We start from the raw sequence: 25,000 nt of genomic DNA, 5'->3' as shown, positions 1-25,000 counted from the left end.
AAGTTTATATCATTAGTATATCCCGCCTCTTGAAGGGTTTTATTGTAATAAGGTGCATGTTTTTCAAAGATCTCTATGAAAGTAAAGATATTCTCTAACCTAGAGTAAATGTTAATGATTTTTAATTGAGGGTGGGTGATTGCTTTTCGCATGAATGTATTTAATATTTTTATTAATCTTATGGTAAGGTTGGATATTACTTGTAGACAAGTTAAAATTAGCATCTAAATAATTTATATTATAGTACTCATTATAAATAGTAATCTTTAAAAAAAAAAACTATATATTCTCTTCTTATATAATTCTAGTTTTCTATTGGTGCAATTCTTAGTAATAAAAGGTCATCCCTATATAAACCGCCCTACAATTTTAAGTTTTCAAGTTCAAGTTCTAATAATAAATATATACCTACTAAGTCAGTTACCTGTGCTGAATCCGGAAATGACTGAAACAAGTAAAAGAATAAAATAAAATAAAAGAAGACACACACACACACACACACACACACACACACACACACACACACACACACACACACACACACACACACATATATATTAGGCGCAGGAGTGGGTGTGTGGTAAGTAGCTTACTTACCAACCGCATGGGTTCAATCCCAATGCGTGGCACCTTGGACAAGTGAGTGGATTTGGCGGACGGAAACTGAAAGAAGCCCAGCGTATATATATATATATATATATATATATGTGTGTGTGTGTGTATGTATGTATGTATGTGTGTGTGTGTGTCTGTGTGTCTGTGTCTGTCCCCTACCATCGCTTGACAACCGATGCTAGTGTGTTTACATCCCCGTAACTTAGCAGTTCGGCAAAAGAGACCGTTAGAATAATTACTAGGCTTACAAAGAATAAGTCCTGGGGTCGATTTGTTTTAACTAAAAGGCGGTGCCCCAGCATGGCCGCAGTCAAATGACTGAAACAAGTAAAAGAATAAAATAAAGTTAAATAATACACATACATACATACATACATACATATATATATATATATATATATATATATATATATATATATATATATATATATATATATATACATATTCACATACATACACACACACGCACGCACACACACACAAATATATATATATATATACACATGTACTATATATAATCTATACGTATTTAGTGTGTAACAATCGTAATAATGAATATGTATCAGTTGCAATGAATTTCCTTTTGTAGGAAGGAAACTTCACCAATAAAACGAAACTAACAATTAATTTGGTGGATATCGATGATTTAGGACCAGCTTTCATAGTCAACTCCAGCGCAACAAGAACCGATGTAGTTTACATATCTGAAATAAGTATTTACTTCATGGTAAGTACAATTACGTGTCTTCATGCACCCTATATACATGGTGCATTCAAGAAGTTTTGAGATTATTTTCCGGAGTGGCAGTTCTAAATTATTGTAATTTTGGTATATCCTTTGTATGTAACAAATAAGCCGACCTGCCAAATTTTGGTATTCCAGATTGAGGAAGGTCTTGCAATAGCACTTTGGACACACCTTACTGAACATTGCTTGTCACAGCAGACTAGTTTGTTGAATGCAGTCGGAACGTGATAATTTGGGAGCTTGTTATGTAATAAAGTTTTGTGTTAAACTGGGCAAAACCACTGCGAGCCTTATGAAATGCCCCAGACTGCTTATTGATTAACTTGTATGAGCCGAGCATGTTTTTCGCTGGCACAAGAGGTCAGGAAAAGCAAGCCTTACGGGAAGCTCATGATGATCTTTTTTTCGATAACAAGGGCATCCTCTACATCTATTGGGTTCCTTGTGGTCAACAAAGAGTACTTTGTGGAGGTTTTCGAGGGAGCTCAGTGAGAGATCTCGCCGCAGAAGTCCGAAGCACCTGCCCCGGGACAATGCATCAGTCCACAATTCCATCCTGGTATCTAACTACTGGACAATGATGGGCATCAAAACTATCCCTCACCCTCCTTCCCCACAGTCCAGACCTTACCGCCTGTGATCTTTGGTTCTTCCTTAAGCTGAAGAAGAAGAAAAAGAAGGGGGTTTGATAAGGGTACTGAACATCTTCACTTAGGAAGACTTGCATGCAGCCTTAACGAAGTAGATCGAGTGATACAGCATCTGCATTGAAGTCTGAGGGCCCTACTTTGAAGGAGATAAGAGTTTTGTACTTTGAAATTGATAATTATCTCTCCTGAAAAAGTCTTAAAACCTCTGGAATGCTCCTTGTAATTTAAACATTTAGCATTCAATCTGGCCATATCAGGCCAAAATATTCTACCTGTTTAATATTCAAACTGGTCAGATCTAGCTTCTCACATTTATCTTACTTTGTCATTCCAAAAATAGTCAATCACATCATCAAAATTTCGTAGCAGGATTTGAATAAATATTACATTAGATAGAGGAATCTGAATGCTAAAGGGTTAATACATATATAATTTACACAACTGATTATTCCACAATTTCTAGCTGTACAGTCTGTGCAGATGATTTGTTTATCGGGATCAAATGTATGTGCTGTACATCAACTCACTCGCTCCATAGAATAATCGTACATTGCTTGTAAATGTGCATGGTATGACATACGTCAGGTGTCGAAATGATAGCAAACCCATGCTCGAAAATCGAAACCACGATCTTGCGATGATTACTACAACACTCATACCACTAGGCCATGTACTTTCACACAGCTTTATATAATGGAATACTCTCAGACGAGGTTGAATAATAAAGCGAGTTCTACGTTTTACTAGCGCTTAAATAATCAACTCACCCACACACTCACTCACTCACTCATTCTTTCTCTCTTTCCCTCTCACACACTTACTCAATCACTTAGTCGCTCACTATCTCACACTTCCGCAATTATTCGCACATTTATTTATGTTGCTCAAATTATCTCCGAAATTCTACGTTGTATTTCCAGGGTGAAATCCCTATTAAAGGAGGTTCTATTTTGGCGAAGGATACCGAGTCAGATAAATACAATGTAGAATACACCCCACTAACAGGTTTGTATTTCACTTTAAACTTCCGATATTTTTTGTTTTTGAGTGGACAGGCGGGATAATATCTTATATATTTTATCTTTTACTTTTTGTGGGGGTGCATGGCTTTATGATTAGGGTGCTGGACCAATGATCGTAAGAGTGTGGTTTCGCTTCCTGGACCGGGCGATGCGTTATGTTCTTGAGCAAAACACTTCATTTCACATCACTCAAGTCCTTCAGCTGGCAAAAATGAGTAATCCTGCAACGGACCGGCGTCTCATCCAGGTGGGGCATATATATATATATATATACATATATATATATATATATATATACGTCATGGAAACCGGGAAACCGATCCCATGAGTCTGTATGACTCGGGAAGGTACTTTGCTTTGCTTTTATCTTTTACTTATCTCATTCATTGTACTGTGGCCATGCTGGAGCACACCATGAATTCTTCTGGAATTCCGGTAGTCCACTTTTAAGTTCCGATAAGTTGTATTTCCGGAAATGCGGACATACAGAAAAAATCCCGTTCCTCGAATTTATGTGCTCGTTGGGGGTTTTAATAATACAGTTTTTCAAGAGAACACACTGAACATTTTTTAGACCCGTGAATATAGGGTTCGGATTTAGAGATGATTTTCCATTTCATGTCGAAATTGGTCCCTTGGTGTTTAAGTTTCTAGATTAAAGCCGAAAGGATTGTTGAATGCTTCTTATCGAGGTACAAAAATTCGAAAGATGGTTGTTATATCTAGATTTAAATTTTCTTTCTACGGCTCCGATGTAACGTTTCATATCTGTACGATATATCTTAGTGGCGGCACAAGGCCTAGTGATTAGAGCAGCGGACTTGCGGTCGAGGGGTCGCGAGTTCGAATCGCAGACCGGGTGAAGTGTGTGTTTATGAGCGACATACCTAAGCTCCACGCAGCTCCTGCGGAGAGTAATGGCGAACTCATGCTGACGTTTTCACCAAAACTTTCTCTCACTCTTTCCTCCTCCTACATCTAGCAGCTCACCTGCGACGGACCGGCGTCCCGTCCAGGTGGGGAACCTATACGCCAATGAAACCAGGAAACCGGCCCTTATGAACTAGGTATGGCTCTAGAAGGAACAAACAACAACAACGATATATCTTCCGTTGTTTATGAAGTACAGGTTTCAGCAAACTACGACAATGGTCGTACGGATATTAATATCAAAATGATATTTTGAAACCCGGTGTTATATACCTTAGCGAGGAGGAAAAATAAATACCCCGAAAGACAAACCATTGTCTATAAATGTGGTTCTCGCAAGAAGAGGAAGCTGAAACTTCGTACTCTGGCTGAGACAGTAAAATGCCTCCAAGATGTGTGGCCTTCAGTGCTACACATATACAAAGGCAAACAATACGGGACAGTAACTGTTACAATAATGAGTAACAAGCCAGAGGAATGGTAACTATTATTTGCACATCCCAGACTTTTGTTGTGATTCCCCATTACATGGGTAAAAGGCTAACTCGAATTCAAGCCAAGAACATGTCAGTTCACTGTGACCCGGCGAGCTTTAGCTATTCTGGGGACGCACGGGAAGATTGCGGAGGTGAAGTCCACCATACAACTCAACAAGTCTGGAATTCTTCTGGAATTCAAGATGCTAGTTTCTCCAGAATAGTTTCTGTTTGCGAGCGGATGCCGGTTTTTATCAAAGGAAAAAACCCGAAATGTTTCGTGTGCGGTAATACGAACCACCTGAAAGATTTTTGTCTCGTGGGGGTTGGAAGCACGAAGCCCTCTACCGTTGCTACCAATTCCTCAAGCTGTGAACACTACAACTAGTTCACATCTTCCTCTTTTCCCCAGCTCAAGCCTCATAAAAGCAAAGATCTCGTTGGAATCGCACAAAAAGGACTTTGTAGGAGAAAGATTGAAACTAAAATAAATAGAGACTGGCCCCAATTGAAGACCATAAGACACGAAAGTAAAAAACAAAAGCCGTCACAAAACCAAATACAAAATACATCAACACCAACATTAACACCTCCATCATAACAAGAAAACCCAATTTTACATACACTTTTCACAAAAACGAAAATCACGAATATAAATGAAACACCCGAAAAACAAAATGATGAACAGTCACACTCTCGGGTACGCACTTCTTTCATCAACTTCACTTTTGTTCAGAAGAGCAGCACTGAATTGATTGAGGAAGTAATTAATAACAAAAACATTGTAACAAGTGTGGAAGGTTTTGCAAAACTCCTTCCGAAAACTCCATCGGACAGGATATCAATCCAAACAGATACAAATACGCATCTGGGTTTGTAATAGAATTTTCCCAGAACACTGGACGGTTTAGTACCTCCCCAAAAAACTTACTAGAAAAACCCTTCCACAATCCCACCCTGGCCAAAAAGATAAGTTGAAAGATCTGAAGACCAAGATAAATAACTCTATTTTATTTTCCCTAATTTAAATGGCTCCACTTAGAGTAGACTATGTAGATGTTCGGGGTCTATGTTCGGTTTGGAAGCAGGGTCATCTGCTCAATGATTTCAGGTCCCTTGATTTAGATGTGACTGCCATTAGTGAGCCAAGAATTTCCAGGAAGCATGCTCTAGGATCCATTTTCGAAGACTACAAATTATTCTCATCTCATAGGCTGCCGCGAGCTGGCGTCGGTGTACCAGTGCTATTCCGAAAATCTCAAAGTAAGAGCAGCCTTCTTGGACCCGAACAATAGGTTGGCGGTCTTATCTGTGAATGGTAGCGAAGGTGGTGTGTTTAGATTGGTAACGGTGTATGCCCCGACTGGGGCTGGAAACGTCTTGCATTTTAGTAGTAGTGAGGGACTGGTATAGTATTTTGGAGGCACGGGAAGACTGTGTTAGTCTTGTTCATAAAAGATGCGGGTGCAATAGCCTCAAAAACCTACTCAGAAAATTCCAGCTGTCTGTAGGTTGTCCACAGTTCAAATTAGTCGGCCACACAGACCACAAATTTGTTATCTGCGCAGTCAATTTAGAAAGGACGCGTAGACAGGGATCCGGTTATTGTAAGTTGAACGCGTCCTTCCCGGAACGCAAAGACTGCAGAGACCAGATTAACGAACTAGTTCAGTGACAGTTAAGGGAGGTAATCGTCAACAACCGGTGGTGGATAGCCCTGAAGAGGGCGATCAGAGCAGAATCGATAGCACTTAGCAAATTTAGTAATAGAAATAAATAGATTACAGGGGGAACTAGCTAGCAAACTAGAATAGGCGACTAGTAAAGGCATCGCGACCGACGTATTAGTGGTGAGAATGGCCCTTGACCAGTTTTTTGAGGCGAAACACAGAGGACTCATGTTCTAAAACACGAAGAAGAGGACTCATGTTCTATGGCTCATGTTCTAAAACACGAAGAAATTAAAGCTGTCTGACGGCCCGAACGGTAGAGACGCGACGTGCTAACAAAACCGATCGGGACGGGTGTATGCTACTCGGTTCCGAACAGATGTATGCGGCTTTCGGTAGCACTTCGCGCAACTGTTTGAAGAGGGCGATGGACCAACGAGATCAGCGAACTTTAGTTCGTATCTGGACGGCATGCTGCGGCTCTCGGCAGCGGACTCGAGGTTCTATGAAACGCCGGTAACGGCCACTGAAATAAGGGAGGCGATGAGGGATAGCACAAATCGAAAATCGCCCTATTTGGATGGCCTACTATATGGAGTCTATGTTTTCATGCCAGATTTGATTGGTGGCCTCTTGGCAGACGTCTACCGCAACTGGTAAACGAACGGGAGAATTCCTAGTGCTGTAAGCCGGGCTGTAGTGACACTGCTAAAGAAGGACATCAACATTGGGGATGTACAAGGGAATTTTCAGCCTATAACTCTACTAAACACAGAGTTTAAGATTTTAGCCAAGGTGTTTGTGAAAAGGTTGGCGCTTGTCCTTGGTAGTCTAGTCGGGGAAGTACAAATGTATGCAATCTCGAACAGGTCTATCCACTACAACCTCCACCTTATGCAGTCTCCATAGAGAGGTCTGGGACTAAAGCTGGCTTCGGTGAGGTTCTGATCAATTCGGATCAGTCAAAAGTCATCTATCTGGAAGCTGTCCTGGGCACTTGGAGAGGCAAGTTGTTGCTTTCGGACGGTGTCGTTGAACGTTGGACTGAGGGAGCAGTTAAACTGCTTGGGACCTGGTTCGGCTCCGACCTCCAGATGGATAAAAATTGAGCAGAGAAGAAATTGTCGCCTTTATCATCATTTATCGCCTGACTGTAATGCCTTGACCCACTTACTGCTTGATTGGGTTGGAGCTTCTCTTGTTTATTTTCTTGTAGAAGAGACGTGTTCCAGTAGTCCGTCTGCTGTCAGCTCCGACAGCTGCAGTCCTGGATGAAGGATACACTGAGACTGGGCATCTGGCACTTAAAATGTTGACAGGCGCTCACTGTCCTCTACATGTCGGGCAATAGAATCGGTGGATGTTCTACTTTAGCTATATAGAGGACTAGTAGCGGAGAAGTGCGACGATGTCTTCGAGGTGACTCTAGGTGTCGATGAAAACGAACTGGCTTGTCAGTTCCGGAAAACTTTCCAGTTAGGGACTACTTTGGATAACTTCCAAATTTCTTTCGTCTGGCAGTGCTACTCGGAGGCGCTACCGGTCCGGAATAAACTATACAGGCACAGATGTGCTGTCAGACGGGCTTGTCTTAGTTGCACGCAGAGCGACAAAACCGTTCTGCATGTACTCGGTCAGTATCCAGGAATTGCTAACTTATGGAGTTATGTCGAACAGGTGTGACACGTAGGATGGACCTGTCTGTCGGATGAGTCCATAGTGATGATTACCCTGTCACTCTTCTTCAATTTCGTCGGGTGGCTGTGGCGAAAGAGGTTGTCTGGTAGACGGGGCTGAAAGAAATGAGGACAGAGGCTATCCTTTTTGGTAAAGCCCTCAACGACTTTTGCAAGTTTCACTTGAAAAAGAAAGTGAGGGTGAGGGTGGTGAGGGAGGTGCTGTCCTGAGTGAACTTATTAAAAGGTGGGTGAAAGTTGCTAAAATGGCTTGAGTGGATGGTACCTCTCTAAGTATAGACCTGTGAGTCAGAGAGAAGGAATTGGAGAGAGCATTTGCATTTGGTATTCAGGGAGATTTGGGGTGGTACGGTTCTGCTCTTATCCTTAGAAGTCCTGTATCAGAAGGACCGCATCACTATCATCTTTTTTCTCCTCCTCATTTACTGTCGTGTACTATGTATACTTCCCTTCTTTTATTATATACAGTGTATACTTTCCTTTCCCTTTTCTCTTTATCATTCCATTCTATGTAAACCCGCATAACATTTGTTGTCTTTGCATTGCCCCCCCCCCCATTATCCCTCGCCTGGTGGCAAATAAAATAAATCATCATCATCGTCATTATTATTATTATTGTTCAGTAGTTTTATTTTTATAACGTGCTTTCACTTCACTACCGAGCGCAGCTCTGTGTGTCTTGGGTATGTGCTGTGGTTTGCTGTGATGCTCTTATGGTTACTGTATTGAAAGTGTTTTGTGTAGGATGTGTGCAGTGCCCAGTAGTGCAATTTTCTGTATGTTATATATATTTGTAAGTCCTGGTGTTATTATTATTATTATTATTATTATTATTATTATTATTATTATTATTAGTCAAGACTATGATAGGAATTGTTTCTGTTTTTAGATTCCACATTCGAGTTATCTCTATTTCCAGGTCTTTGTATTTTGAAAGTTTTTCCATTTCTTTTAGAGAAACGTTGTCATCTGCTGGTATTGAAACATCAATTAGAAGGCATTTTTTTCCTTCATGATCTTTGACAACTATATCTGGTCTATTTGCCTTAATTTCTCTATCTGTGTGTATTGGCATATCCCAGAGTATGGTTGCTTTCTCGTTTTCTGTGACCTTTTCTGGCGTGTGTTTATACCATCTTTTTTCTGTTGCTATTCCATAATGTTGGCATAGCTTCCAGTGTATATAGGTCCCACCTTCGGCTAGCTAATGCTACCTCGTGGACTAACTTGATAGCCTTCTGCTTACTGGCCTTTGTGATGACCACTATGTAGTAGATTCTGCAGAGAGATTGGTTTCCAAAATTCTCTGCATTCCACTTCAGTGTAATCAGAGATTTGCTTTCCATTTCTTACTGCAAATCTCCTCATACAGATTTAATAATCCTTAACTTATTATTATTATTATTATTATTATTATTATTATTATTATTATTATTATTATTATTATTATCATTATTATTATTATTATCATTCTAACAGCCAACGTTTCTTTCAGGTAACAAGAATGATCACTTCACCATTAATAGCTCTTCGGGAAAAGTGTCTGTGATAAAGAAGTTACCTGAGAATGGAAATGTAATTGTTCTTTTTTTTAAGGTACGTTGTCATAAATCTCACATACAAAAACATTGTATTGCTAAATTTAACCTAGCAATATCGCAGCAAAAATTGAATCGATTGCAGCGAGCCCAAGCACGAGCTCACTGCCAATGGACGTTCGCAGAGGAATCTATTCACGATAATCGGGTGGGACTCGACGTTCGAAGCACGCCTCCATGTTCCGGAAGTGGCATTGACCAAGGCAGTGGCAGTGAACTGCAAAAGTTCCGAGTGTGTCGTTAACACACTGAAGTTGTTTTCCCCCTTCTTAGTAATGTGATTTTAATGAGATAATCACCTCTACAACTGTTTTGCACATTCACCATCCTGTGATGCATCTGTGCACATTATCACTAATGTGAGCAGGGATCATTGGTATTTCGAATCTTTCAAGAGACATCTTAGCCTGAGTAAATTCATTCGAGGTTTGATCTAGCTTAGTTTATGCCTTGGTAGCACCAACCCGTCCATGACTTACACCTCTTGGGTCATAGTCACCTTCGGCTAGCTAATGCTACCTCGTGGACTAACTTGATAGCCTTCTGCTTACTGGCCTTTGTGATGACCACTATGTAGTAGATTCTGCAGAGAGATTGGTTTCCAAAATTCTCTGCATTCCACTTCAGTGTAATCAGAGATTTGCTTTCCATTTCTTACTGCAAATCTCCTCATACAGATTTAATAATCCTTAACTTCTACAATAACCGTCTCCGATGAAGGGATACATTGAATTTTCCTTGAAACAGCTGTAAGACTTTATACATAAACTATAAATTTATTTATGCCATTGATCTCTTTATCTCATTCTTTATATATATATATATATATATATATATATATATATATATATATATATATATATATATATATATATATGTATATATGTATGTATGTATGTATGTATGCATGTATGTGTGCGCGTGTGTGTGTGTGCGTGTCTGTGTTTGTTTCCACCAATACCGCTTGACGCCCAGTGTAGGTGTGTTTGCGTCCCCGTACCTCAGCAGGTCGGCAAAGGAGCCCGATAGAATAAGTGCCAGGTGTAAAAATAAAACAACTACTGGGATCCATTAGTTCGACTAAAATTCCTCAAGGTGGGGGCCAGCAAGCTGTAGTCTAATAACTGAAACAATTAAAAGACAACACACACATGTATATATGTATATATATATATATATACACATACATATATTCTATAAGTATATTTTAAAACGAAATTTCTTTCTACATTTTATTGCCCTCATCTATATTTTTATCTATACTCTATTTTATTTATATATGTATATATTTATTTGTTCTTGCATATTTTTAACATTCATATATATTTTTATATTCCTATAACTCTATATTTTGAATGTACTAATATATGTTTTAGATAATTCTTTTTATTAAATCCCTATATGTATACACAAAGTGAGTTGAAGGTCTTCCTTGTTTCTCCTGAATTTATCTAGCGTCTCTGGTTTGACTCGAGCACTTCCAATACTTTCTACGATTTTCTAAAGAAAATTTATAATTATATATATATATATATATATATATATATGCATGTATATATATATATATATATATATATATATATATATATATATATATATATATATATATATATATATATATATATATATATATATATATATATATATGTATATGTATATATATATATATCATAAAATAAATCAGGAGGTATGAAAGGTGAATATTTTTAGTTAACGATTTCACATCCGTATGATTACGACTGTTTTACGGACTAATTCATGTAGTGATAAAAATTTCAGTATGAAATAAATTATGTTTGGATTAATACGCATGCTCTGCATTATACAGCACAGTTGTATATATAGAAATCAATGCAAATAAAAAAGCCTCCACATCAAATCACCCGAACATCGTGGTTCATGAGATGGAACGTTGGTGTAACCATTTGTGAAAATGTCCCTATATGTTATGATTGCTCTTTTCACACATGATTTATATTTCTATTATTATATTTCGGGATGGTCAATTTTATTTTATCCAAATAAACACATGTTCTCTGTATTCGTTCTTCGCTCGTTTATTGCTGTTCTCATTTTAACGGATGTCCATTGCCCGGGATTTCAATCGTTACACATATGTGACCTCTTCAGTGATACTTTCCATCCTCGTGTGTGCTCCTGCCCCGCTTGGTCCAGTCTGTTCTTCTATGATGTGTTTCCTCATATGCAAATGCATTTGCATCTGTATTTGTGAGTGTACGTGCGTGCGTGTGCGTGCGTGCGTGTGCGCACGCGTGTCTGTGTGTTTTGCAAGTGTGTTTACGTATGTATATATATATATATATATATATATATACATATATATATAGGCTTGTGCCCTTTATATTGTTGTTATCGTTATCATCGTTGCTTTTAGCGAACAACGAATATATGAGTATATAGAGTGAAGAACGGATATACAGTGCGTGTGTTTATTTGACAAAAAACAAAACAAAGGCAAAACAAGAACAAAAAAAAAGCAATCAACGTCCCGAAATATAACAATATCTGCTTCAACACACGGTTTCACATAACGTGACTAATATTAATACTTCATTTTCGTTTAATTGTAGGCCGAAGACATATCACCGAAAAGGCTATCTACCAAGGCCACGTTAGTTATATCCTTAAATAAAGAGGTAGGTAAGGTTTAACCAAATATGGCTGAGTTTGTTTATTTCAGTATAACATAATGTATTTTCATACTTCAAAAATGCTTTCAAATGTTGTTCCCTCGTTTCATACATACATACATACATAATACATACACACATACATATATGTGTGTGTGTGTGTGTGTGTCCATCAATTTGCTTTCCAGCTTGGCAGATAGGAAGATTTTATAGAGTTGTTTATAGACATAGGTGTGAAATGTCATTGTGTGTGTATGTATGTGTGTGTGTGTGTGTGTGTGTGTGTGTGTGTGTGTGTGCGCGCACGCGCATGTGTGTACGTGCCCGCATATATATATATATATATATATATATATATATATTATATTCGCCATGATAGATCGCTAGCCACTACACATTCTTTTTTTTCTCTCCTTGTTTCTTTCTGAGTTCCTTTCTGTGGAAGAGCGTAGGCTCGAAACATTAAAGACTTTTTCACGAGCGTTAAACTAATACATCTGTTTGTTGTCTACACCACCTGTCTTCGTCTTTTGTTTTGTTGTAAATTCTTCCTATATATATATATATATATATATATATATATATATATATATATATATATATATATATATATATATATATATATATATATATATATATATATATATATATATGTATATATATATATATATATATATACTAGCAGAAATACCCGGCGTTGCCCGGGTTAAAGAGAATAATGAAATCTAAAAACGCCGTCTAGACTACGCATCAACTTTATATATAGAGATGTATATACACACACGCACCCAAACACACGTATATATATGTATATCAATATAAATATATGACAGTCAATGAAGTTTCGTAAAAGAAGGTGATCATGTACATACTTTCTTGCTGTTGTGATTATAACACCTCATTGTAAACTATGCTCCTTGTTTTCCCTTGTGGAGAATATACAAATAGGTTTTTTGTTGCTGCCCACTCTTGAGCAGCCAACATACAGTTGTCCATGTTAGAAGCAGGGCTCTTCCAAGAGAAGACCAGCTACAGACAGTGTTTGACCCTGATATTTGTTTATGGACATAGCAAAAGTCACACGAAGGGGGGAATTGTAGTCTTCTGAATGTAAAAGGAATGTCTGCTCCTGATGGAGTAAGAGGAATTCTTGGAATAAAGACGTCATCCCCTTTTGCACATCCAGAAAGAATGGTAGCCTCGATAACGTGTGACATCATTTTCTAAATAATGCTCATCTGTTATGTTCGGGTTAAAATTTCATCAACATCAAAAATATATGAATTTTCATGGGAGTTATGGCCGTTATGCAAAGAATATAATTTCCAAATTTCATAAAGATCGATTCAGTACTTTTGACGTAGTTTTGGATAAGAAAACAAATGACTAATGTGTGTGTTTGTGTGCATGTGTATGTGTGTGTGATGGGTGTATATATGTATAGATATCTGTATGCATGTATATATGTATATATGTGTACATATTACATGTACATCTATATATATATATATACATCTACACATATGTATACATATACATGTATGTATAGATCTATATATATATACATATACGTGTACATCTATATGTATACATATACATCTCTCTCTCTCTCTCTCTCTCTCTCTCTCTCTCTTTCTCTCTCTCTCTTTCTCTCTCTCTTTCTCTCTTTCTCTCTCTCTCTCTGAAAGTATCTGTCATTACAGTATCGAAATGGTGTACATATACATGTATATGTATACATATACATCTCTCTCTCTCTCTCTTTCTGTCTCTCTCTTTCTCTCTTTCTCTCTCTGTGAAAGTATATGTCACTACAGTATCGAAATGTGATTGTTTCAGTTAGTGGAATAGTTTCATTTTTAAAGTGAAAGTATTTGACATGAGTGTTTTTGTTTCACTTTTGACACGTAATACTTAAATAGTGGAGGAGATATTATGTTGCCGTGTGCTCGAACTCTGGAAGAAGTTAATAATTTTTTATTACTAAAACACAACTGGGACCCTAAGTAAGGCATGTGTAAAATTTGAATGAAATTGGTTGCGTAGTTCTCGAGTTTTAGGGATTCACACAGACAAACAGACAGACAGACAGACATACACACATTCTCATTTTTATATATATAGATATATGTATATATATATATATATATATATATATATATATATATATATATATATATATATATATATATATATATATATGTTGTTGTACTTGGGGATGGTCATGTTGCCAGTTTAGCCAATAAAAACACACGCACTGTATATTTGGTGTTAATTTTCTTTTTTTTTTCTTTTTTTTTTTTCCAGCTTTATATTACATTAATCTTAATCTTAATCTTATTTCGGCCAGAGTTCTTTCGTCACACTTCTGTGACCTCATCAGTGGTCCTTTGTTTCCTTCTTCTTTCTTATGTGTGTGTCTCACCTTGCTAACTATCAGAAAAAATGGCTGATAGTTAGCAAGGTGAGACACACACATAAGAAAGAAGAAGGAAACAAAGGACCACTGATGAGGTCACAGAAGTGTGACGAAAGAACTCTGGCCGAAATAAGATTAAGATTAAGATTAATGTAATATAAAGCTGAAAAAAAAAAAAAAAGAAAAAAAAAAAAAGAAAATTAACACCAAATATACAGTGCGTGTGTTTTTATTGGCTAAACTGGCAACATGACCATCCCCAAGTACAACAACATCTGTTTCAACACACGATTTCACATAAAAAATCTTGCAAAACAAATATGTATATATATATATATATATATATATATATATATATATATATATATATATATATATATATATGTCGATAGATAAACCGATACAGCTTGGCATCAGTGATATCGCAACTCGTTTCTACAGCTGAGTGAAATGGAGCAATTCGAAATAAAGTGTCTCGCTCTGAAACACGATACACAGTCCGGTGCAGGAATCGAGCTCATTACCTCATGATTGTGAGCTCGACTCTCTAAACACTGAACCGTACGACTTCATATACACTGGGGGGGGGGGGATAAATATTCGTACATGTCAAAATTCTTTATTTATTTAATTTCTAATGTAAATAAATGGTATATACCAATACTATATTTGCATAAACATGCATAAACTAAGAATATGCAAAACAAAAAACTAATAAATTATAGTAACTAATGAATTTATATGCAATTATAAATATTTAGGGGTGAAAAAAGAACATAAATAACTGATAATTCTGATTTAATACTTCGTAACATAACCATTATTCAGTTCCACTACAACCAATCTCTTGTTGTAGTTCTTAATCAATGACTCGCATGTTTCTTTAGGAATTTTTTCCCATTCTTCTTGACAAATTTTCTTCAAATCTGGAATGCACATTGGGGCTCTTGAATGAGTTTTATTTTTCAAATAACGCCACAAATTTTCAATGGGGTTCAAGTCAGGTGACTGGCTTGGCCATTCTAATAATTTTATATTGTGATGAACAATCCATTTTTGGTAGACTTCGCCGTGTGCTTAGGGTCGTTATCCTGTTGTAAAACCCACCCTTCACAAAGCTGGAGCTTTTCTACAGAGTCCCATAAATTATTGTTCAAAATATTTTGGTACATCTCTGCATTCTAGCATCTATCACATGTAAATTGCCAGTGCCATTTGCAGAGAAGCACCCCTACGCAATGATGTTGCCACCTCCAAACTTTACAGTAAGAATTGTGTTTTTCGGCGAATAGGTGGTACAATCATTCCTCCAAACATGGCTACGCGAATTTCGTCCAATTCAATTTTCGACTCGTCTGTCCAAAGAACATTTTTCCAGAATGTATCAGATTTATCTTTGTGTTCATAAACAAATTTTAAACGGGCATCTCTATGCCTTTTAGTCAACAGTGGAGTTTTTCTAGGAGATCATGACTTCAGTTCATTCCTATGAAGTTCATTGCTGATTGTTCGTAGTGTAACACTAGTCCCTGAAGCTAACAAATCTTCTTGCAACTCCTTTCTGGTAATCATTGCGTTTTTTTCGATGCTTCGCTTCATTTTTCTTAAAGATCTAGGGGAAATCTTGCGTGGTGCACCGGATCTTACTCTGTTTTCAACAGTTCCCGATGTTTTATATCTTTGAATAAATGAAGATATGGTAGAAAGTGGAATACAAAGGGTCTCTGATATTTTCCTGTAACTTTTACATGCTTTCCACTGTTCAATAATTAAGTTTTTCACTGAATTTTTGAGTTCTTTACTTTTCGGCATTATTACGACACTACTTTATGTCGTCTCAGTACTGAATGAAGAAGCTAGCGTTTCAACACTTAAAAATGACTACTGATAAGATTATTGGAACAAACGAGAAAGTTCTAGTAAAAAAAAAATTATTTCAACAGTATTTTGTGGCATAGAAAGTCATAAATTTATTCTGTACGAATACTTTTTTCACCCCTAAATATTTATAGTTGTATATAAATTCATTAGTTACTATAATTTATTAGTTTCTTTTGCATATTCTTAGTTTATGCATGTGTATGCAAATATAGTGTTGGTATATCCCATTTATGTTCATTAGAAATTAAATAAATAAAGAATTTTGACATGTACGAATATTTATTTCCCCCTACTGTATATATATATATGTGTGTGTGTGTGTGTGCGTGTGTGTGTGTGTGTGTTTGTGAGTGAGTGTGTGTATGTATCAGATTGAGTAGAAAGTAAGCAATGTTTTGAAACATGAAATTCTTCACTATGTTTCAAAAAATTTCGTCTGTCTTTACGTTCTGAGTTCAAATTCCACCGAGGTCGACTTTGCCGTTCAACCTTTCGGTGCTGATAAATAAAGTACCAGTTGTGTACTGGGGTCGATCTTATCGACTGGTCCCCTCCCCCCAAATTTTGGGCTTTGTGCATAGAGTAGAAAAGAATATATTTCAACAGTACGGAAATTTTATTCATCAAAGGAAATACCATTATAAGCAACTCATATTTTCCAACGAGTTACAAGTTTCTTTTATTCCGGTAATATAAAAGTCTGGAGTTCTGGAGCAGATGAACTCTCTGAACGCACTTTCAGCATGCATCGGTTTGAGTTTTGAATTCCTTCTCTCGCAGGAAACCATCAAGCTGCTTGAAAAAGTGGTAGACAGTAGGAGAAAGTTCTGAGGAATAAGCTGGGTGGGGAAGAACTTCATAGCCAAGTTCCCCTAACTTCCGGAGCGTCGTTAGTGAAATGTGTGCTCGAGCGTTTTCATGAAGAATGATTGGTCCTCTTCTGTTGACCAGTCTGGAACGGAGAAGTAGCAGTTTTTCGTTCATTTTGGCAATTTCATGGCAATATCTTTCTGCAGTAATGATTTTTCCGAGTTTTAAGAAGTTATAGACGATGAGTCCAGCAGTACACCACCAAACTGTCACCATAACCTTCTTTCTGAAGAGCTTCGGGTTTAGGGAAGGTTTTTGGTGCTTCATTTTGGTCCAACCACTGCGAAGAACGTTTTTTTTTTATTGTACACAATCCACTTTTCATCGCCGGTCTGGTTACGGAGAAGAAGCGATGAACAAATGTCATAACTGCGAATTTTCTGATTTTCAGTCAAATTGTGTGGTACCCATTTGTCAAGCTTTTTTGATTTTCCAATCGCATGCAAATTGCTGCAGGCAGTTTTCTGGCTAACTTGAAGTTCTTTTGCCAGTTCTCGAGTGGTTTTACGTGGATCTTTCTCAATGATGGACTTTAATTGACCGTCATCGATGACAGATGGACGTCCACTACATTCACAATCTTCAAAACTCTGGTCTCCACTGCGAAATCGTTTAAACCATTTTCGAGCTGACCACTCACTGGTCATTTCCTCATTAAACGTTTCGTTGATATCGCGAACAGTTTCAGCTGCTTTACGTCCTTTTTTGAAGTTGAATAGCAAAATTGCTCGAATATGGTGCTTTGACAGTTTCATTTCAGATGATTGTAACAACAGTGAAAAAAAAAAAAATCTATGTTAATTTATTGATGCATTTGGACAATTCTATAACTGTATTATCAGACAATTAAACAAAAATGTTTTAAAATGATTCAAAACTCTGCAAAAACCGGTACAAATTCTTCATGGTTCAAAACGTTGCTTACTTTTTACTCAACCTGAAATATATATATTTATATATATATATATATATACACACACACATATATATATATATATGTATATATATATATATATATATATATATATATATATATATATATATATATATATATATACATATCTATATATAAACACACACACCAAAACGCACACGCTCACACACACACACACACACACATCTCGAGTTGAGGGAGTGAAACGTGTAAAATACTACGTATATTTCTTAGCTATCTGATTCGCTGATGTAATAATTATTCAACGAGGGGTACTCAACATAATTAATCAGCAGTCTGAGAATACATTAATTAAATGAAGGATACTTTCTTAATTAATACATAGGTTATATGTATATATATAACGATAGACTAAGAACGGAATTTAAAAGAAAGATACGTAAATTGTAGGGTCGACTTGTTCGACTGCATCCTTTAAAGCGATACTGCAGCATGCCCGCAGTCACGTGACTGAAAAAGAAAAAAAGATAGAGTACAATGCAAAATCGCTGAAATATGCAAGGGCAAGGGAAGCAACTCTAAATATAGACATTGAAATGATTCAACAACACTGAAATTAGAGTACGATTTTATTGGAATATATACAGTCAGCCAAAAAAAATGTATATACACTTCAGGAAAGAAAAAATCTGTATAAATACAAGAACCCCTATTAATATAAATACCATTTCCGATGTTTTAATCAACTTGCGTAAACACTGAATAAATTGCAATAGCACTGAATTAAAATATATTTATACAGGTTTCTCCTTTCCTGAAGTGTGTATAGGTTTTGTTTTGACGGGCTCTGTATGCATGACAAAGATAGAAGGAGGTTTCATTCAGTCTTACTAGGATAAGTATGTACTATGGATAAGTTCCGGCCTTATCATACCTCCTTTTCTTTCAGTCACAATTCTTTCAATACAAGGTTTTGGCTGCGAGGTAAGAAGTTTGCTTCCCAACCACATAGTTACGAGTACTTTGGACAAGAATCTTCTGCTATAGCCTCCAGCCGACCAAAGACTTGTGAGTAGATTTGGCTGACGGAACTGAAAGAAGCCTGTCGTGTGCGTGTATTGATAGCCTTGGCTATGTCAAGATGGATTTTTATGTATTCTTCTTCCCACTTGGATTTGAAATGTTGCCACAATTATAATATGTCTATTCTACTGTAATTTTCTACATTTTCGTGCAGCTGAAGATTGCTCTACATATTGCATTTAATGTAATGCTCGCATTACTTAAATAAATTGAAGTAGCATGAAACGTGCGTACTGCAATCATCTTTAAAATCCGTGTTGCTTATTTTGATTTATATATATATATATATATATATATATATATATATATGTGTGTGTGTGTGTGTGTGTGTGTGTGTGTGTATGTATATATATATAAGTATATATGTATATATATATATATATATATATATATATGTATATATATATATATATATATATATATATATATATATATATATATATATATATATATATATATATATATATATATATATATATATATATATATCAACACACATGCACACATACACGTACACACACAGAGTTGACATTATAAGGATTTTTTATGAACATTCGTGAGAGGGGGGAATATTTCCTTTTTGAAACTGGATTTCGAAGCACACATATAAAGCTATAAGTAATAGCATGAAAATTTTGGGTCGAGAAAAGCCTTCAGATAGAAAAAAAAGTCGAAGGTCGCCCAAAGGAAACCTAAATACTGGATCAGTGCTTGAATCTACTTGTCTGTAAATGCTTAGGCATGTACGGGTGTATATGTACGTACGTAGGTACGTGGGTACGCGGATACGTATGTACGAGTGTATGTATGTATGTATGACTGTAAACACACACACACGGACACATACATACACATAGATACGCAGACAGACAGACACTCACACACGCGCGAGCGCGCAAACATCCACTCGTACACATAACGACGTACAGTCTCTAACCGTATCTCGTATTTCATGTTTATGGTTTTACGCAGTACTCTCCCCTCAACCTCCAACACTGTACTAATAGCAAGTCTTAACAGCTCGGCGTTCGTTTAAAATATAAAAACACACACACACACACACACACACACACACACACACACACACACACACACACACACACACACACACACACACACACACACACACATACACACATGAATAGAAATGGGGATGTCATTGTTTATAATAATATCAGTGGCTTAGCATGCGTAAAAAATCCCTATAATGGTAAAAAATTATCAATTAAATAATTAAGGCTATTAAACCTTTGTTAAAAGTGAAAATTTGTGGTTTGGCCATTTTGACTGACATATATATATATATGTATATATATATATATATATATATATATATATATAATTGAAAAAAACTACTTACAACAGGGATGACGCAGGCGTTCGATCATGTAAAACAAATATTAAATGAGTATATGCATATATACGTACAGGTATGTGCATACCTACGTCTACCTGTATATATAGGTGCATATCTGGGTACAGGACATTGCAAACAAAACGTAGACAAGAAAATAATAATAACCAGAGTACAGAAAACACACAAGCCACATAGAGCTGATGAAGGAAAATGTTCTCTATGTGGCTTGTGTGTTTTCTGTACTCTGGTTATTATTATTTTCTTGTCTACGTTTTGTTTGCAATGTCCTGTACCCAGATATGCACCTATATATACAGGTAGACGTAGGTATGCACATAGCTGTACGTATATATGCATATACTCATTTATTATTTGTTTTATATATATATATATATATATATATATAGTCAATTAATAATTAAGGGTACTAACGAGCGGTACTGGCATGCTAAATATAGCAGTCAAAGTGGCCAAACCACAAGTTTTCACTTGAACACAAAGATTTAATACCCTTAATTATTTAATATATATGTATGTATGTATGTATGTATGTTATCAATCAGTTTCATTTCTGTATTTCTTGTCCATAGAGAAAGAGCCGGACTCTAACACAGATTCAAGGCTCCTTCAATGGAACTTTTATCAACATCATCTAGGTATTTGTGCATATGTGTGTGTGTGCAGTATTTGGTGTTAGTGTATGCGCAGATTTGTATGTTTGTTTTATGGATGCGTTTTAGATGCATGCATATGTATTTATGTGCTAAATTTTTGGAAAGTTTTACATATCTTTACAGTTCCATTGATGGCTTGACTCTGTAGTCTTCTAATCAGCCTTTTTCTTTCAGGTTTTGAGAACCCTAAATTTTCCAGGTTTTTGTTGAGGCAATATATATAGTCATTTAAAATACAGAGATGCCTATAATAGAACATCTAACCCGCTAGAAAGAGCAGCAAAAAACTCTATACCACAAAATTAGGGATAATTTCGAAAGGGAATGAAAAATAAAAACATTTACCTATCTATTTTCCGTACCATGGTTTCAAGCTATTTTAGCAAAATAAAATATTTTGCCAGAGCAGCTATCTTCAGCGGAATAACCTAGATAACATATAAACACGAGGCACTACATAGAAGACATGACTTATGCTTATATGCTTAATTTTTCAAAGTTTACCGCGCATGTGCGATTTACCTTATCGGCAGCAAATACAAAAAAATGCCGATTTTCTTTCAGAAATTAGCCAAATATATTTTATCATTATTAATAAATCATAGGGTAGCAAAAAAGTTTTTTTCTTCTCGCTAGACTACTGGTAGTAAATAAAATTTCTAAAATTTTTTTGCTACCCTATGATTTATTAATACAGACACACACACACACACACACACACACACACACACACACACACACACACACACACACACACACACACACACACACACACATATATATATATATATATATTTATATGTATAGATATACATATATATGACGGGATTCTACAGAGTTTCTGTCTACCAGATTTACTCACAAGACATTGAGGGCTACGGTACAATAGGCACCAGCACAAGATACCATGAGCAATGAACCGAAGACTCATGGATGCGAAGCGAAATTCTTAATGTCATAGCCACGTCTTCGCATATGTTGCGTTAGATTTTCGTCACTATTTCTAGCTCGTCGGGCAGCAGCATAAAGACTCCTCGTTTGTTTTGCAATTTCAGTATTTTAAAGCATTTAAATAAATAAATAAATAAATAAAGAGGATTAGTCGAATCTTCAGAGCATCTGAGAAAATGCCTAACAATATTTCCTCATTGGTCCCTTACATTCTGAGTTCAAATGGACTTTTGCATTCTGAGTCCAAACTCTGCGTTTCATAATTCTGGAGTCTATAAATTAAAATACCAGTTACTTGTTGTAGTCTGTCTATTCGTTATCCCCTTTAATATTTGACCCCACTCAGTTTAGTATTAAGGAAGGTAAAGGCAGGGTATCAGTTCTGAAATAGTAAGGGAAAAATTAACCATTTGCTCTACATGGATGATCTTAAGCTTTTTAGTAAGAATGGAAAAGAGATAAATTCTTTAATATAGTCAGTAAAGACTCTTCAGCAAAGATATAGGCATCGAATTTGGTCTAGATAAGTATGCAATATTAGTCATAAGAAGAGGACAGTAGCCAACAGCGAAGGTATCCAATTATCAGATGGCCAGACATCAAAATCATTGAAAGGAAGAGAGAATTATAAGTATCTAGGCGTATTAGAATCTGACAGAGTACTAACTATAGAATTGAAAGCGAAAATTGAGAAGGAGTACATCTGAAGGGTGAGGAAGCTAATGAAACTAGTGAAGGCTGTAAATACCTGGGCAGTGTCATTACTTAGATACTCAGCAGCTTTTGTAGATTGGACAAGAACTGAATTAGCAAAGCTAGACGGAAGAACTAGAAAGGAATTCAATATGAATGGAAGACTCCACGCAAGAGCAGGTGTAACAAGATTATATTTACCTAGAAAAGAAGGTGGAAGAAGGTTAATATCAGTAGAAGATTGAGTGGAGTTAGCTGGAGTAGATATAGACTCCTATGTAGGTAATGGTGAAGGAGGTTTATTAAAAGCAGCAAGAGTCAAAGCAAGACATAGGGGAATCAAAGACCCAAACGATGTTAAAAATCAGAAAAAAAGAAAATAAATTATCTGACTGGCAGGAGAAGGCGTTGCATGGTAGATTACCAAAGATAGTTGGAGTAAATAGTAGTAGTAAGACATGGCTATGTTTGCAGAAAGGAAGGCTGAAAAGGGAGACAGAAAGTTTGTTGGCGGTCGCATAAGATCAAGCATTAAGGACTAAATGGATAAAAGCCAAGATAGACAAAAAACAAGTAGATTCCCAATGTAGGTTATGCAAATCAAAAGAGGAAAGCGTTACTCATATAGTAAGTGAACGTAGCATGCTGGCAGAGAAAGAATACAAGAAAAGATATGACAACCAAGGAAGAGCATCCACTGCGAGCTTTGTAGAAAGCTAGGATTTTACCATACTGATAAGTGGTATGAACATATGAACCTAGTATAGTACTAGAAAGTAAGACATATAAGGTGTGGGACTTCAACATTCAAACTGACAGAGTAATATAAGCTAGAAGGCCCGATTTAGTAGTAGAAGTAGTAACAGTAGTAATAGCAACAGCAGCAGCAGTAGTAGTTATAGTAGAAAAAGAGAATAGAAAGCGCCAGGTTATTGACTTTACAGTTCCAAATTATGAAAAAATCAATATGAGAAATATAGAGAAAATAACAAAGTACTAGGACCTTGCCATTGAATTGCAGAGACTCTGGAAGGTGCGGGTAAAATGGATGCCAGTAGTTATAGGTGCATTGGGAACTATCCCTAAAAATCTGAACAGATGGATGGAAGAGATAGGCATAAAACCCAGTTCAGTAAAGCTGCAGAAAACCGTGTTATTAGAGACAGCTAGGATACTTAGGAGAGTTCCTGGTATCTAAGGTTACTTGTTGTAGCCCCATAGTGGGGTTCTTGGCATATAAATTTACTTGTTGTAACCCAATAGTGGGGTTCTTGTGTATATGAAAATAATAATAATAATAATATTAATAATAATAATAATAATAATAATAATAATAATAATAATAATAATAATAAAAAAAAAACAAAAACAGAAACAATTCCTATCATAGTAGGTGCCTTAGGTATAATAAAAAAATATTCAGACAAATACATAACAAAAACACCAGGACTTACAAATATATATAACATACAGAAAATTGCACTACTGGGTACTGCACACATTCTACGCAAAACACTTTCAATACAGTAAACATAAGAGCACCACAGCAAACCACAGCACATACCCAAGGCGCACAGAGCTGCGCTCGGTAGTGAAGTGAAAGCACGTTATAAAAATAAAACTACTGAATAATAATAATAATAACAACAACAATAACAATAATAATAATAGTAATAATAATAATAATAATAATAATAATAATAATAATAATAATAATAATAATTATAATAATAATGATGATGATGATAATAATAATATTTTCTACTATAGACACAAGGCCTGAAATTTGTGGGGGAGGGGACTATCCGATTTTCATCGACCCCATTGTTTGACTAGTACTTAATTTATTAATTCCGAAAGGATGAAAGGCAAAGTTGCCCCGGGCGGAATTTGAACCCAGGGCGCAGCAACAGTCGAAATATCGCTAAGCATTTCGCCCGGCGTACTAACGACTCTGCCAGCTCGCCGCTAATGATAATAATAACAACAACAACAACAATAATAATAATAATAATAATAATGATAATAATAATAATAATAATAATAATAATAATAATAATAATAATGATGAGGTGCTCGAAAAATAAGGTGTGTTACCTTAGTTCACTGGTAGTGAACAG

General features: G+C 36.2%; 1 protein-coding gene across 41 annotated transcripts in view; it reads left to right on the top strand.

Moving 5' to 3' along the window:
- The window catches only part of LOC106871506 (uncharacterized), a 213,019-nt gene that overhangs the window by 137,188 nt on the left and 50,831 nt on the right, over positions 1–25,000 (top strand). For all 41 annotated transcript variants that reach the window (XM_089341788.1, XM_089341780.1, XM_089341762.1 and 38 more), the window contains exons 9-12: positions 1,205–1,342; positions 2,934–3,018; positions 9,304–9,404; positions 11,998–12,063. In XM_089341788.1, the coding sequence (XP_089197914.1) occupies positions 1,205–1,342; positions 2,934–3,018; positions 9,304–9,404; positions 11,998–12,063 (390 nt within the window). The remainder of the gene's footprint in view (positions 1–1,204; positions 1,343–2,933; positions 3,019–9,303; positions 9,405–11,997; positions 12,064–25,000) is intronic.

This window comes from Octopus bimaculoides, chromosome 25, assembly GCF_046866305.1.
Source record: "Octopus bimaculoides isolate indiv1 chromosome 25, ASM4686630v1, whole genome shotgun sequence".
Classification (NCBI taxonomy): Eukaryota; Metazoa; Mollusca; class Cephalopoda; order Octopoda; family Octopodidae; genus Octopus; species Octopus bimaculoides.
This window is presented reverse-complemented; position numbering and strand designations above follow the sequence as displayed.